The sequence below is a fragment of the Bos indicus x Bos taurus genome, chromosome 9 (genome assembly GCF_003369695.1).
Source record: "Bos indicus x Bos taurus breed Angus x Brahman F1 hybrid chromosome 9, Bos_hybrid_MaternalHap_v2.0, whole genome shotgun sequence".
Classification (NCBI taxonomy): Eukaryota; Metazoa; Chordata; class Mammalia; order Artiodactyla; family Bovidae; genus Bos; species Bos indicus x Bos taurus.
Window position 1 is genome coordinate 42,948,018 of NC_040084.1, and position 16,607 is coordinate 42,964,624.

The window sequence follows — 16,607 nt, forward strand, 5'->3', positions numbered from 1 at the left end:
AACGAACCAGGTACATTATATAAATGTTAATGTGAGCTTTGCAATGTATCCCCATGCTCCCTTACTCTTCAAACCTTATATTTGTAAAGCATTTTATTGATGTTAATTTCACATATATTACCTTATTCATTCCTCATAATAATTGCCTGTGGCATAAATATTATCTCTGTGATTTTATAGGTGAGGTGGGCTTAGAGAAGTTACTTTGTCCAAGGTCACACATGTCCAGGCCCAGAGTTTCCCCACTGCCAGGGAGAGAGGCAGTCTGCTTATTGCCTCTCTATGATTATTTTTTGTATTATTATGAAACAGCATAAATGAATTAATCAGTCTTAGGAAGGGAACATCTCATCCTGTTATAAGATTTAAAAAAGGTTCCTGTGTGGGTTCTGGAGGATTCTGTTCCAAGGTGCTTGAAAGGCCATCAAGTCTGGAAATACATGGCATTTTGTCCCTCTTGGAGTCCACCTCTCTTACCTCCCATCTCCATGGGCTTCCAGAATTTAGCCAGGGAAAAGGAGAGCAGTGTAACAAATGTCATGTGTGTCCTGAACTCTCACACAGTTATACAGAATGATTTTAATCCTTCAAAACAATAAACAGAACTTGTTAAAAATTAGTATCTCAAAACTCAATACAGATCTATATTACAGTAATTTTACAGGCTCTTTTACAAAGGAAAAATACTCTGATATTTTATTAGAGAATAGTAAAAATGTTTAAAGCATGTGATAAATTATGTTTGTCATTTTGAACTTATCTTTTATCCAGTGACTTCAATGTAGCATGACGAACCATGAAATTTTTTTTTTAATTGTGAAAATGATAAGAGGCAGTGTCCAGTTGATTGCATGAAACCCCAATACCAATGTTGCAGTCAGAGTCTTTGGTTGAGATTTTTAATTAAAACAAAAAGTTTCTGTTATTAAGAATTTTTTAGGTACAAATATACTAGTTTCATTTTATTCACTGCCTTTTTGTTTAAAAAGTATGTCTAGAAGAATATACTTACTCAAGTATATTGAGGTATTTATGGCTTTTTCTTAGCAGAAAATGTGGGCATTTTCCACCTCCAATTCCTATTGACATTTGTTCCACAACTGTATGGCATTTTTACTTGTGGTAGAAAAAAAAATGTGTATGCTGTTAGAGGTACATAATCTAATGATGGCTTAGGTTTCTGTCATCTCTGTAAATATGGTTTTATCCAAAGGTATTTGATTTGATGTATTTTTTAAAATCTGTGATTTGAATGCGTATTTTAAAAGTTTGCCCTGCGCAAAGGACAATATTAACATATGTGTTCTCTTCTCAAATGAAATTTGAATTTTTCCTAGATAGATAGATCCACACACACATACACCTCATAAGATATATAGAACAGAAGGTATATATGTTTGTGTATGCAATCCTCACAGTAGTCCTATGAGGTAAGTACTATTATATGTATCTTATATGTATTATATAGATATATTGGAAGAGTGCTGCTGCTGCCAAGTCGCTTCAGTCGTGTCCGACTCTGTGCGACCCCATGGACTGCAGCCCACCAGGCTCCCCCGTCCCTGGGATTCTCCAGGCAAGAACACTGGAGTGGGCTGCCATTTCCTTCTCCAATGCATGAAAGTGAAAAAATAAAGTGAAGTCGCTCAGTCGTGTCCGACCCCTAGCGACCCCATGGACTGCAGCCCACCAGGCCCCTCTGTCCATGGGATTCTCCAGGCAAGAACACTGGAGTGGGCTGCCATTTCCTTCTCCAATGCATGAAAGTGAAAAAATAAAGTGAAGTCGCTCAGTCGTGTCCGACTCTGTGCGACCCCATGGACTGCAGCCCACCAGGCTCCCCCGTCCCTGGGATTCTCCAGGCAAGAACACTGGAGTGGGCTGCCATTTCCTTCTCCAATGCATGAAAGTGAAAAAATAAAGTGAAATCGCTCAGTCGTGTCCGACCCCTAGCGACCCCATGGACTGCAGCCCACCAGGCCATTGGAGAAGGCAATGGCAACCCACTCCAGTACTCTTGCCTGGAAAATCCCATGGACAGAGGGGCCTGGTGGGCTGCAGTCCATGGGGTCGCTAGGGGTCGGACACGACTGAGCGACTTCACTTTGACTTTTCACTTTCATGCATTGGAGAAGGAAATGGCAACCCACTCCAGTGTTCTTGCCTGGAGAATCCCAGGGACAGGGGAGCCTGGTGGCCTGCCATCTCAGGGGTCGCACAGAGCCGGACACAACTGAAGCAACTTAGCAGCAGCAGTAGCAGGCACATGTAAGTACTATATATGGGGTTGTCTTTGTTGCTATTGCTATTATTATTATATTATTATTACTATTTTAATATTGAGACACACTACCATTCTAATTGTGTCTTCACCTGTGAATTCATATGATGGAGGAAATAACTAAAAATTCTCTTATTTCCACTTCCTTCCATTTTTGCCAAAATAAGACATTTAATTAAGGTCATTAGATCAATAGATTAAGTAATTAAGATCAGTAGATTTTTTTTCCTGTAGATTCCTATAGATTCTTTTAAATAATTTGTCATTCTAGTTCAGTTTAGTTCAGTCACTCAGTCGTGTCCAACTCTTTGCAACCCTATGGACTGCAGCACACCAGGATACGCTGTCCATCACCACTTCCCAAAGCTTGCTCAAACTCATATCCATCAAGTTGGTGATGCCATTCAACCATCTCATCCTCTGTCGTCCCCTTCTCCTGCCTTCAATCTTTCCACATCAGGGTCTTTTCCAATGAGTCAGTTCTTTGCATCAGGTGGCCAAAGTATTGGAGCTTTAGCTTCAGCATCAGTTCTTCCAATGAATATTCAGGACTGATTTCCTTTAGGATTGACTGGTTTGGTCTCCTTGCAGTCCAAGGGACTCTCAAGAGTCTTCTACAACACCACAGTTCAAAAGCATCAATTCTTTGGCGTTCAGCTTTCTTTATGGTCCAACTCTCACATCCATACATGACTACTCGAAAAACCATAGCTTTGACTAGACGGACCTTTGTCGCCAAAGTGATATCTCTGCTTTTTAATAAGTAAATAAGTCATTCTAAGTAAAATAAGTCATTCTAAGTAAAGAGGAAATTTTTATGTTGTTTGTGATACATTTCACAGTTTATTGTATTAAAGAAAGGTTTTAATTACTGTTTTTCATTTTGTACCAAGTCTTGCCACTCAGAAGCTGGCAAAACCATTCAGTTGAAGCACAGTCAGCTTGAATCTTAAAGTGGCGTGGCACCTTGGAGACAGCCTTGTCCCACCTCCCTCTTCAGCTTAGAGTTTCATTTATACCTTCTCTGATGTGGGCATCAAGTTTCTGAGGACTTTCAATGATAGGGAGTTTACAGCTTGTCAAAAAAAATTATTCGTTGTTAGACAACTCTAGTCTTTTGAAAGGTCTTTCTTACTTGTAATTGAAATTGAAGCTTCCCAGAAATTTCACCTGATTGCTCTTTGTTCTGTTCCCTGAAGCATATAAAACAGGACTGCTCCTTCTTCCATTTAATTGCTTTGGTAGTTTGAGGATGGGTTTAATATCTTCCTTTAACCCTTTCCTCCAGGTTAAGCATTCCTTAGATGACACGTTTCCAAATACTTCTTCATCCTCATGCTGGACCCTATCTATCTTGTGAGTGTCTCTCTTGAGACATGGCACCCAGGATTTGAACATAGTTTTCTAAAAATGATTAGCTATCAAAGACTGCAGTGAGACTGTTCTTGCCTGTCTTTTGGACATGTGCATCTGTTTATACTGCCAAGGTTTGCGTTTGCTTTTTTTTAGTATCTGCGTCACAGTTTTGGCTTATATACAGAATGTCGTTATCAAAGATTCTCAGCATTTTTCTATGAGTCACTGCCAAACTGGGGTTTACATTTTTATAATTAGTTTATGAAACCTAAATGCTCAACTATATGGTTGCCCTGTTCCATTTCATCTGGCTAGTATCAGTCCATTGCTCAACATGTCAAAACCATTAAAATTTTGATGCTGTCCATGTGTTAGCTTTCTCTCTTGACTGTGTGACATCTGAAAATTAAAATTTAACCTGCATTTCTTCTCCATCATCTTTCAATCACTGTGATAAGGGAAAGGAACCAAGTACTGAGTCTTGCAGTACAATACCAGGTATCACCTTTCTGCTCAATATAAATCCACTGCTAAACATTTTCTAGGAATAGTTGTTTTACATATTTGAATCCATATTACCAAACTCTAATACAGATCCTGTTTCTCTGTCTTATCCATGATGAATATCTGAATGTACTTTACTATTTCTGAAGCTAGCAGTCAAGTTAATATCAAAAGAAAAATGAGATTGTTCTGTTATAATGTGCTCATTGTGACCTATCTATCCTGGGGCTGTGATCACCACTGCTTTTTCTCTAGAGTTCACAATCGGTCTATTAACCTCTTCTGGATTTTTGCCATAATTTTTATAAGTTCATGGATCTGTGTTACAGAATGCACATTTGTTCTCATTTTTTTGTCCAGTATTGGAAGGCATTAGTCATTTGACTCCCATTTCTGACATTTCTCACAGTCTTTCAGTAGCTGGGAAGGACAGTTATATGCATTCCAAGCATATGAGAGCAGGACAGAGGTGGATGGGTGCGTCTGTGAAGGTGCTCTAGACCAGGAACTACATCTTCAGAGGAAGATGACGTGAGGAGGAAGGCAAAGAAGGAAGTGTCAGAGAATGAAAACTGGACAGGAACATCAGGTACAGGAAGTGAGAAAGCTGCACAGCTCTTTGTCTTAGAGGATAATACAATGTTTAGAATGAGAAGAGTGGGTGGGCTTGGAAAGCTAAGGACACCAAAAGCCAAGATGGTAGCTGTATCCAAGGTTCCCTGACAAGCTGTAATGGGCTATTTGAATGCATAATATCTTATGCATCATCTTTAAAGGCCAATCTTTGTGGAATTTAGTCTTTACAATTTTGAACTCATTCTTCAGTTGTTCTATTTCCTTTGTCTTCTTTTAATAGTACGTTATCTTTTGCAAATATTTGTACATACTTGCTCTTACTCAGCATACAGCCTTTACATTTCAAAGCCCCTCATTTTTGTCATCATCTCCTCCCCGTACTGCCCCTGTGAATGCCCATCACACTTCAGCAGGTTTTGATAAGGTTGTTTGTTTCTGAACATTTTCTATGAGGCATCCTGGTGACAGTACAAACCTATTGGTGGAGTCCTACACAATTTTTACAGCTTTCTGCCTCTCTTTCTGTCAGCTCCTTCAAGCCAGGGATAGGACCCGATCTCCACGGTGGCTCTCTGTGCAGTGGAGGGGTTGGTAGGCTCCTCCTTTTACACCCATGCCTTCTCAAATGTGAGTCCTGAGAGAGTTTTTTCAGCAGCCATTATTTTGTTCACTTTCATAATTAATTATGACTATTGTTGGAGCTTAGTTTTTCAGTAGCTTCTGTCACCCTTGAACTGTATTTCCAGTTATAGATTCTTGGAATCATGGCCATCTTTTCACTAACTCACTTTTGCAATGCACTTTCCTAACACACAGTCCAGGTGTCCAAACCCACACCTGCTAGTCCTTTCTAAGGACTGATTCTAATACCAGTGAAAGTGTTAGTTGCGTAGTCATGTCTGACTCTTTGCGACCCCATCGACTGTAGTCCCATCGACTGTAGTCTGTCAGGCTCCTCTGTCCATGGAATTCTCCAGGCAAGGATACTGGAGTGGGTTGCCATTCCCTGCTCCAGGGGATCTTCCCAACCCAGGGACTGAACCCAGGTGGCCCACATTGTGGGCAGATTCTTTACCATCTGAGCCACCAGAGAAGCCGATTCTAATACCAGGATGCCATTAATTTTTTGTTAATCCCTATCACATTTATAGCCAGTTATGCTGACATAACTAAGCAAAAGTGCTTCTTCTCTCTTCTGATACATAAGATTATCAGTCAGGCACACCAAGAATTTGTCAACCATAGAATGCAAGTTTTAGCAGCTGTTCACAGGTTGAAGCTCCATGTCATTACTGCATCGTACCTTTCTTCCAGCTTATAATCTCTATTAAGCAAGCATGGTCCACTCCTACCTCTTGGCTGGGAGGTATGTGGTCTCTTCCCCTAATAGCATGGCTTCTGTTTGTTTTCTTTCATCCTCATCCAGCTGTTTTCAACCACTAAAAACAAACCCAAAACTTTACATTGTTTCATACTCCCTTACTGTGTTATACAGGTTCTTCAGAACACAGTCTAACCTGTGTTCCAGATGGGTTTTAGTATCCCTGTTCTGGTTGGGTGAAATAAAACTTGGGGTTATTTCCAAGTCTTTTCCAGTGCTATAGGCTGGAAGAGCTCGGGATGTGCAGAAATGAAACCCAGGCCATTTCTCAAATTTGCTGTTGACTCTTGTCCATGCCACTTAGCCTCGCTCATCCAGTATCTTCTCCTGCAAAACGAGGTGAGAAGACAGTGCCTGGGGTTTCTTCTAGCTCTAAAGTCTTCCTCTGTTTTCATCGGACGGAAGGAGCTGCTGCCTCCTCATCTTCTAAAGCTACCGAGACCCTGTGGCAGGGGCTTGTCTTTAATTTTCAGAGGACTTTCAAACCAAATAGTTTTCAGAGGCTTACAATGATTTCTTAAAATGGTCTCATAAAAGATACATTTGTCACTGAAAAGTGATACCTTTTGATAAATACTAATAATAATGCACTTAATTTTAAGTACTATGCATTCTCTTCTCTCTGTGTTAATATCTTTAATGGATCCTCTATCAGGCAATTTGGACTTAATTTATTTCAGGTGATACTGTACTTATACAACTATTCAGTTCACTTAATTAGAGGTTCAATTAAATTATTGCCCTAAAGTGCTAAATCATGGAAATAAATGCAAAATGATAATTCACCTTTTTGTATTTTTTTAATTTATCCTACAGCTAAAGTGGTTTTCAGGTCATAAAGGCCAGAATGGGCTTATGAGCATTTTAGCCACATCCTAATGTGGAAAGTTGTATTTGTGCATCAGTTGGGAATTTGCCCAGTCAAAATGTAGGTGAAGGCAAAAGTGAAAAGAATTTTTTTTATTGTGGTCTTTTCTCTTGCAGCTATAAGAACCAACATCCTGGGTCCAATCCCTCCAGGTTCCACTCAGCCCTCCCTGGTTCTGCAGCCCAATGACAAGTCCTCTAACAAGCAGTCCTGGGAGGCAGCAACTGTGTCTCTTTCTGTACCTCTAGCCCCTACTATATAGCTATGGCATGCTATGCTAAGTCACTTCAGTCGTGTCCAACTCTGTGCGACCCCATAGACGGCAGCCCACCAGGCTCCCCCGTCCCTGGGATTCTCCAGGCAAGAACACTGGAGTGGGTTGCCATTTCCTTCTCCAATGCATGAAAGTGAAAAGTGAGGAGATGGAAATGGCAACCCGCTCCAGTATTCTTGCCTGGGAAATCCCATGGACAGAAGAGCCTGGCAGGCTATACTCCATGGGGTCTCAAGAGTCAGACACGACTTAGTGACTAAAACACCTAAACTCTTCATTCCCATCTCAGCCCCATAATCACTGATCTACTTTCTGTGTAAGTTTGTGTCTGGCTTCTTTTCATTTCACATAACGTCTTTGATGTTCATCCACGTTGCATTGTTTATCAATATTTCATTTTTTAGTGCTTTTTAAAATCCATCCATTGATAGTTGGATTTTTCTCTACTTTTTGGCTACTGTGAATAAAAGTGCTATAAATATCAAAAAAAAGAAAGAAAGAAAGAAAGTGAAAAGTGAAAGTGAAGTCGCTCAGTCGTGTCTGACTCTTAGCGACCCCATGGACTGCAGCGTACCAGGCTCCTCCGTCCATGGGATTTTCCAGGCAAGAGTACTGGAGTGGGGTGCCATTGCCTTCTCCGAGCTATGGCATAGAGGTGCCCAATAAATGCTTGCTGAATTTAATTTGATCACCACAAAGACAACAGTTTGCAAGTGTGGTTAAAACAGTATAAATCCAACATGATAATTTTAAAATATCATCGCTCCAAATACATGTCCCAGTGAGTGAGGTACTCCCAAATCTGGTTAATCATTGAGTTACCTAAGAAGTATTTTTTTAAGGCCTTACTGAATCCATCTCCAGGAATGAGGTCTAGGTATCTGTATGTTAAAGCTCCCCAGGTGAATCTTATAATCAGCCAGGTTTATGAACTCCAGTTTAATGTGTCTTGTGTATTTTTGTATTTTGCTGTATTTGTATTTTTGTATTATTTTTTTGTATATTATTTTTATATTATTTGTATTTTGTATATTTGTATTTTCTGTTTTTGTATTTTTCTATATTTTCCAATATTGTATTTTTCTGGATGAACTCATGGCCTATTCTAATTTATAGTAAAAATGAATCTCCGTTATGCCCTATTAATTATATCTGAAGGATTTCCTTTGAACCAGTAGTTTATGTTTAGTTGGTGAAAGTGTATACAGATGCCTATGAAGAAGAATATTAATGCCTTCCATGAAGGATTAGATTACCAGTGAGTCCTGAAATGGGACTTTTACACATGGAAGCTGTTAGGTCCTTGGTATGCAACATCTTGTGAGCCAGCTCTGTGGAGAGCAGATTGGAGTATTAACTGGAAGTAGAATAGTCATTGGGAAGGAGAAATTAACTCTTTTTAGGGCATGAGTAACTTTTAGAGATGTCCTCCTGGGTGCTTGTGTGTGTTCAGTTGCTCAGCTGTCTGACTCTTTGTGACCCCATGACTGTAGCCCATCAGGCTCCTCTGTCCATGGGATTTCACAGGCAAGTATACTGGAGTGGGTTGCCATTTCCTACACCAGGGGATCTCCCTGACTTAGGGACTGAACCTCGTCTCCTGCGTTGGCAGGTGGGTTCTGTACCACTGAGCCACCAGTGAAGCCCTCCTGAGTGCTGTTTTGCCCTAATCTGAATTACCCTTCATTGTAGGATTAAATGGGCTTCTCAGGAGGTGCTAGTGGTAAAGAACCCGCCTACCAATGCAGGAGGGCATGGCAACCTACTCAAGTATTCTTGCCTGGAGAATCCCATGGACAGAAGAGCATGGCAGGCTACCATGGGGTTGCAAAGAGTCTGACATGACTGAAGCAACTTGGCATACACACACGTAGGATTAAATACCATACCCCACCAGGCTCCTCTGTCCATAAAATTCTCCAGGCAAGAAAACTTAGTGGGTTGCAATTTCTTTCTCTAGGGGATCTTCCCAACCCAGAGAGTGAACCCAGGTCTCCTGCATTGCAGGCAGATTCTTTACCATCTGAGCCACCAGGGAAGCCCACTAAATGCCATGTAAGTCAGCATCAAATATTCAATGGAGCCTGACTGAATAAAGTTTATAGACTAACAAACTCTGCATAGCAATCAGAGAAATGCAGAATGTAGAACACTGTACAACATAGCTTGGTCCTTTCAAAATGGCAATACAGTATGGGGAGGAAGAAATTTAAAGTGTCATAACAAATGAATGAAGTGTGTGAACCAGGATTTATTAGTTTCAGGGAAGGGGGTAGGGTGGGCGTTGAAAGGCTAAAAAAGAAATTTTGGAGCCAGTTGGGAAAACTTACAGGTAGACTAGATATTACATAATAGAAGAGTATTACTGTTAACTTCCCGAGCTCTGATAATAGAGTTCTGACCGTGTAAGAAAATGTTCTTATCTTAGGAGATACTTCTCAAAACAAGGGTAAAGCATCCTACAGCTTGTGGTGCATCCAAGTCATGTCCTGCCAGCTCAGAGCCAATTGTTAAATATTTAAGAATTTTGTGATTCTGCAACCATTGGTAGCTTGAAATCCACCATGATGGGAGTATGCAAACCACAAAATCTACAAGTAGGGCTTTTTCCTCCTCTAGAAAATTAATTTCTCCTCTGGAGAGTAATTAAGCAGCTTACCACTGCTTACAGCTTACTTTCAAATGATTCAGAGATAGGACAAAAATAACAAAGTATTAATGATTGTTGAGTCTCGGTAGAGGATATGTGTTCTGTTAGTCCAGGAGTCACAGACTTCCTGTAAAGGCCAAAGTGTAAATATTTTAGGCTTTGCAATTTATACAGTCTCTGTGGCAGCTGTTCAACTCTGCATCTCTGCCGTTACAGCACAGAAGCAACCATAGACAATACTTAAATGAATGGGCATGTTATGTTCCAATAGAACTTAATTTATAAAAACAGGGAAGCCACATTTGGTCTGAGGCTCAGTTCAGTCACTCAGTCGTGTCCGACTCTTTGCAGCCCCATGGACTGTAGCACGCCAGGCTTCCCTGTCCATCACCAACTCCTGGAGCTTGCTCAAACTCATGTCCATCGAGTCAGTGATGCCATCTAACCATCTCATCCTCTGTCATCCCCTTCTCTCCCTGCCTTCAATCTTTCCAGCATCAGGGTCTTTTCCAATGAGTCAGTTCTTCACATCAGGTGGCCAAAGTATTGGAGCTTCAGCTTCAGCATCAGTCCTTCTGATCTGAGCCTCTGGTCTGAGGCTATAGGTTGCCAACTCCTGTGCTAGTCTTTCAACTTTTCTGTACTTTTAAAATATTCAAGGGGCTTCCCTGGTGGTCCCATGGTTAAGATATCAGGCTTCCACTGCAGGGGCCACAGCTTTAATTCCTGGTTAGGGAACAGATCCTGCATGCCATGCAGCACAGCCAAAAAATAGAAAAGAAAAATTAAAAATATTTGATAATAGAATTTTTTAATAAAGTTCTTAGGTTGGTTTTCAGAGCGCAGCCCCCCCACCCCCACCCTGGTTCCCCTAACACCTGCTAATGAAAATAAGAGGTATATCCTTTCTTTTCCTTTTTTTTTTTTTTTTTAAATCTTTAAGCTGATCTGATCCAAGTTCAACTACCTATGAGGTTGTTATGCATCAAGCTAAAATAGACTTGATCTTGGTGGCTGGAGTAGCTTTCCTGGCAGTGGCAAAGGGCTTGAGAAGGAAGAAGAATTAAGTCATTCTGAATATCCGTAGTGTTTCAGACACTGTCAAACACCCTGTACTGTCTCACGTAGTACCCACCAGCAGTCCTACAGGTGAAGTGAGTGAAAGTCACTCAGTCCGTGTCCAACTCTTTGTGACCCCATGGACTATACAGTCCATGGAATTCTGCAGGCCAGAATACTGGAGTGGGTAGCCTTTCCCTTCTCCAGGGGATCTTCCCAATCCAGGGATCGAACCCAGATCTCCTGCATTGCCGGTGGATTCTTTGCCAACTGAGCTATCAGGGAAGACCTCATCAGATGCAAGTAGGTTCCCTAAGTAATGATGAAACAGGGAAAGGGAAGAAACAGGCTGAGAAAGAGCTAGATAGATAAAGGACTTCCATGCCTCATGAAAGAGCTTGGACTTCTTTTTTTCTTAGAGCTCTTGGAAGGCAGTGGAGGGTTTTAAGCAAGATCATATTTGCATTTTATAAAGAGCTCCTTGGTAGTATGAAGGATGGAGTCCAGAGGGAAAGAGCTGGTAGTGGGAAGACTCTTCAGGAGGTGATTGCAAAAATAACCCAGGCGAGGGATGATGATAGCCTGAACTAATGTGGCAATGAGAGTGAAGAGTAGATGATAATATGAGGGCTCTGTATGAGCTAGAATGGCTGGGACTTAGTGAGTATATCAGTCAAGATGACCACAGACAACTTGACAGTCTCTTCAGACAACAGACATGTTTCTTGCCCACACGACGTTCTGCTCTGGTTGGAGAGGCTCCATGGTGCTCACTGTGGTCACTCCGGTCCCTGAGGAACTTCTCCAATAAGACCAGTTGATGTACCAGAGGGAAAGCTCTGGCGGGACTCCCATGGATGGCTAAGTGCTACAGCCCAAAAGTGACACGCACCATTCACGTCTCATGGACTAGAACTTGTCAGTGGGCCTCACCCAACCGAGGGGTGTGCAAAAAGTTCAGCCATGGGTGAGCCATGGTGCCTGAATGGATGAAGGAGGACTCCCAAGTATCTGGTTTAGGGAGTGAGGCAGACATTAGAGGTTTTCACTGAGAAAGAAAAGATGGAATGGGGCAAGGAGAAGTGGACCGGCCAAATTATTACCACTCTTCTTCAGCTCCAGAGTGTAACTATTGTATTGGTCCTTTCTGGTTGTCAAGGAGAGGGACTGGAAATCAGCTCCATTTGGGAGCAAGAGTTGACCTTACGCTTTACAAAAGGCATTTTAATTCATTTGCCCCAGTCTTACAGCTTTAGTAATGTAGTGTTCAGATCTTCTGTGTGTCTTTCTTGAATTTTCATGTGAACTATTGTGTCAACATACGGTGTAAAAATATTAGTTATTAATAGGATGTTAATGAAATCTTCCTCACCTTAGAATATCAAGCTGCTGAATTCAAAATGCCAGAGATGTAAATGCCCTTCCACCTTCCTCACCTCCACCCCCTAGCCGGGCTCACTTCAAGCTATCACAGCGTGGCAGTTGGGGAGGAGGTGTAATTAGGCTGATTGGAGCCTATTGTTCTGCTCTGGAGGGCTGACACCTAGCAGCCTTAGGCAATGTTAGTGCCTCCGAATCAATGGGGAATGATGTCCTCTTTAACCTCAAAAGCAGAAACAGTGAATCTGTTCTGTTTCTCCCCTTCTTTGTTTTCCAGCTCCCCTCCCCAGTTTAATTGTAGTACCTTAAAAACTGACTTTTTCTGTGCATTTGTTTCTTAACAGTTACGAGAAACAATCAAAGCTGGCAAAGGTGTGACTTCAGCTATTGACCTGTGTCGTTACCATGGAAACAAAGCATTGGAGGCCCTGGAGAGCTTTCCTCCCTCGGAGGCCAGAACTGCTTTAGAAAACATTGTGTTTGCTATGACAAGATTTTCCTGATACCAAATTAAAAAGACTGTTGTTTGTTGGCTGAAAAAATTGGGGAAGGAGGTGATCGGGAGAGCTTTCATGATGAAATATCTAAATGTGTTAATGACTTCAACAATATATACATTTTTTTCTTCTTTTTATCACACTGCTAAATGAATACTGCCTTCTTTTTGGAACTGCTGCAAACAAAATTAGAAGAAAAAAGGTCAAGCAGTTTTCAGTTGTCATGCCAGAAGCACACTTGAGGCTTCAGTAGCAGAAATAATTAATGAGATTCGCTCCTGTGACCTCAGCAAATGGACAGGAAATAAGTCCTTATTGATTGGACCGAGCCAGGGATGGCGCCAGGGCGGTGGCCTGTGGTTTTCCTTCTAGAGAGGACAGGGCAAGCTGGGAGCTGCAGGTGTCAAGAGAAACGCTATCAGTGCCGGCCAGGGAGGACTGTCAAATGAAAACCCAGTGACCAATTTGTCATAATGGAGGGTAATCTAGTGATTAAGAAAAACACATGCTTTGTCTTCTTGCAACTATGTCTTTGTATTTATAGATACAGTCTGGATATACTCTTTGCTTCTTGGTTTTTGTAAGATTTGGGGGAGGAGGGTGGAAATTGTTGAAAAAATAATGCCAAATATTTGAAGTAGGAGATTAAAATGTTGTCGAATATTAACTTGGTTATAGTAGAAATTGCCTGCTTTTCTTTCTGGACCAAATTTTTTTTCAAGTGCATTTCAAAGAAGCAAACTTGTTTTTTTTCTTTTAAGCTGAACAGGATGCTTTTTTTCTTTTTTTTTAAAGTAAATGTATTCATTTGTAATACTTTGGTGTAAAGAATACCCTTAATTTTTACAAGCGTCAGATATATAGTTGTTGTACTGGGGAATTCATTGGTGAGTTTTGATTGTTTGTTTGTTTTTAACCTCAGAATGTCAGATTTTGGTCTTGAACCACAGACTTCCAATTACGGAAAGAATTGCAGTCTCACAGGCCTGCAATCGGACACTGTCTCTGTGTGGTTCATAGGAGATGATTTTTGCGGTTTGGAGGCAGGCAATATGAGAACACCGTTGACAAGAAGGCTGAGTTTACATAAATGATCTAGGCTGAGACTCAGCCACCTTTCTTCCTTATGTGGTGTAATTACAGCCCTATCTGGAGACATCGAACACAGCAAACAGATTTTATTACCTACTTCACTCAAACACTGTAAGTGAAGTCATTTTAGTTACATTCCTTCTCCAAAAGTTACAAAATCATTTTAGCAGGACCCAGCATGTGGCATGCAATGAAGAGAAAATGGAAGTTACAGAGGTTAAGGTATTGCATTATGAAATATTTTTAAGCATACTTGAAACACTGTAATTGTGCAGTTTACGCTGCTATAATTTGAAGGCCTATAGATTTAGCTGAAGAGAACACAGCACTCTTCTGTTTGAAATGTCTTTTCTCACAGAAATTGGCTTAATTAGTAACTAGGGTTAGATGCTTTAGATCAGACTAGGTTTTAATCATTAACTTCCATAAAGGAGGAGGCTTGCTTTGCGTTCTCTGGCTGTGCAGGAACTTCAGCAAGCTGTAGGTTTTATCAAATGGATGGTCAGGCACCGGGGAACACAGCACAGGATTCTAGGGCTCTTCTAGGTCTGCTTGAGCACCAGGTTCACCGTGTGACCTTGAACAAGGCACTTCCCTCGGAGCCTCTATTTCCGCATTTGTAAAATAAGGTTAAACAGGGAAATACGTGAAGTCCCCTCCACCTTTGCTTTATTGTCAAAAAGTTTCCCATTTCTGACTCTCTAGATAACAGAGATGCTATGTGAGATTCAGAGAAGAGAGAAGGTGAAACCCAAAGACAGGTGATGAAGGAGTGCATGAGTCTTAATGGCTGTCTTCTCGCCCAGCTGCCCCACAGGTGACCGAAAGAATTCCCAGCTCTCCAGTTGTGTGACTTACAGTCTTGAACTCGTTTCAGCACCCGCCTTTCTGCTTTCTTTGGTATGTTTCCTACGTCCCTCTCATCTCCCCAGAAGCCCTGCCAGCCTCTGTCCCCTCTCCTGTACCTCGTGTCCTGGCTCCCTGGAAGCAGCAGCTCTGCCCTCACTGTGGAGTGACAGCCCTGCCTTTGTTAAACCTCCTGTGTTGGCTTAGTCACTCTAAAGTATTAAACATTGATGGTCTTCTCCACTCCCCTTCTTCAGGGATATTTATTTATTCATCCATTCTAAACCCTTGTAACTTCGGACAGTCTCTCGGGGGAAATTTGGGCGCAGCAAGACACATTTAATTACACTTTTTTGGCCTAGTGCCAGGGTGCTGTCAGCAGAGTTAGTGACTTTAGTATGCCACCTCCTTCCCCGTCTGCATCACCGTAGTCTTTTGCTAGAGGGAAGAATTCATTCATTAGCCACTGTCCTGTTCCTTCCACCTGGACTTGCGAACCTCACTCACTTCAGCCCCTGAGCCACCTGACTTCTGCCTCCCTGTCGGTCTTTTCTTCAGGCTTAGTGAGGGCTCTGCGGGCATGCCAGGCACTCTGCTGAAGGCTTTAACAGTGCTATCTTGTTCGAATCCCATAGCTACTCTCTGGGGCTAAGACTTATCCCCCATTTATAGATGCAGTAGCCAGCAGAGAGGACCACCTCTGCCTGACTGGCTTGCCTTCACACTCCCCTCCCCATTTTAAAGTCTTTCCAGACAATGCCTCTTTCTCTCTTCCTTTTCTTCTCTTTCCAGATAAGACTCTACTCTTTTCCAAAGATGCTTCCCAGGTGGCGCAGTGGTAAAGAATCCGCCTGCCAGTGCAGGAGATGCAAAAGACGCAGAGACCTGGGTTCGATCCCTGGGTTGGGAAGATCCCCTGGAGGAGGAAATGGGCATGCCACTCCAGTATTCTTGCTTGGAGAATTCTGTGGACAGAGGAGCCTGGTGGGACTACAGTCCATGGGGTTGCAAAGAGTCAAACATGACTGAGCACGCACGCATCTATTGACACTCTCCAAAGATCTTCAGCGTGCAGCCTCCTGTATCATGTCTCTGGTTTTGAGTTTTGGGTTTCCTCTGCTGGCTGTGAATGTGCTCAGTTCTCCCTTAAATGAAATTCCCCTCACTTCCCCTGTTTATCCTTCCACCTCCACTCTTTTCCTCCTAGCATTAGCAGTACTCCTTCTTACAGGCTAGTATTTAACCTTTGCCGTTCATCATTCACTGAATTCACTACTGAGTCCCCACCATCTGGACCAGCACTGGCACTTCAGATACTCAAAGACATTTAAATCTATCAGGTCTCATAGCACTGCTCCACGGAGATGCCTTCTTGCTCACAGGTGGTGGCCTCACTGTAAAATTTACAGCCATAGCCCTGCACACAGACGTCCTACATGATTTTACGTAGCCAGCTGCAGCTTCCTCCCTCACCCCCAGCACCTGTGATCCACTCCCACCCTTCTCAACTACACTTCTTTGGTGTCTCACACATCTCGCTCTCAGTCCCACCCCTAGAGACATTCTTTTCTAAAATTTAAGGTTCTATTTCCCCAGGAACTACAAAGCAGTTTCCTGTGCCACTGTCATCTTCCTTTAATTCCCCCAACTTAGAAAAACAGTTTCTAAAAAAACAGTTATCAATTAGATACTGATTAGATAGTTATTTGCCATATTCCCTGGTGGCTCAGATAGTAAAGCGTCTGCCTGCAATGCAGGAGACCCAGGTTCAATCCCTGGGTCGGGAAGATCCCCTGGAGAAGGAAGTGGCAACCCACTCCAGTAGTCATGCCTGGAAAATACC

At 42.1% G+C, this 16,607-nt stretch overlaps 1 protein-coding gene across 4 annotated transcripts in view; it reads left to right on the forward strand.

Annotated features, from left to right (window-relative positions):
- PDSS2 (decaprenyl diphosphate synthase subunit 2) overlaps window positions 1-16,607 on the forward strand; it is a 285,071-nt gene that overhangs the window by 250,415 nt on the left and 18,049 nt on the right. For 2 of the 4 annotated variants that reach the window (XM_027551285.1, XM_027551286.1), the window contains one exon: window positions 12,674-13,493. The exons of the other annotated variants lie outside the window; for them this stretch is intronic. In XM_027551285.1, the coding sequence (XP_027407086.1) occupies window positions 12,674-12,832 (159 nt within the window). In that variant the 3' untranslated portion in view covers window positions 12,833-13,493. Of the gene's footprint in view, window positions 1-12,673; window positions 13,494-16,607 lie in introns of those variants that run through there. 4 annotated transcript variants of the gene reach the window in all.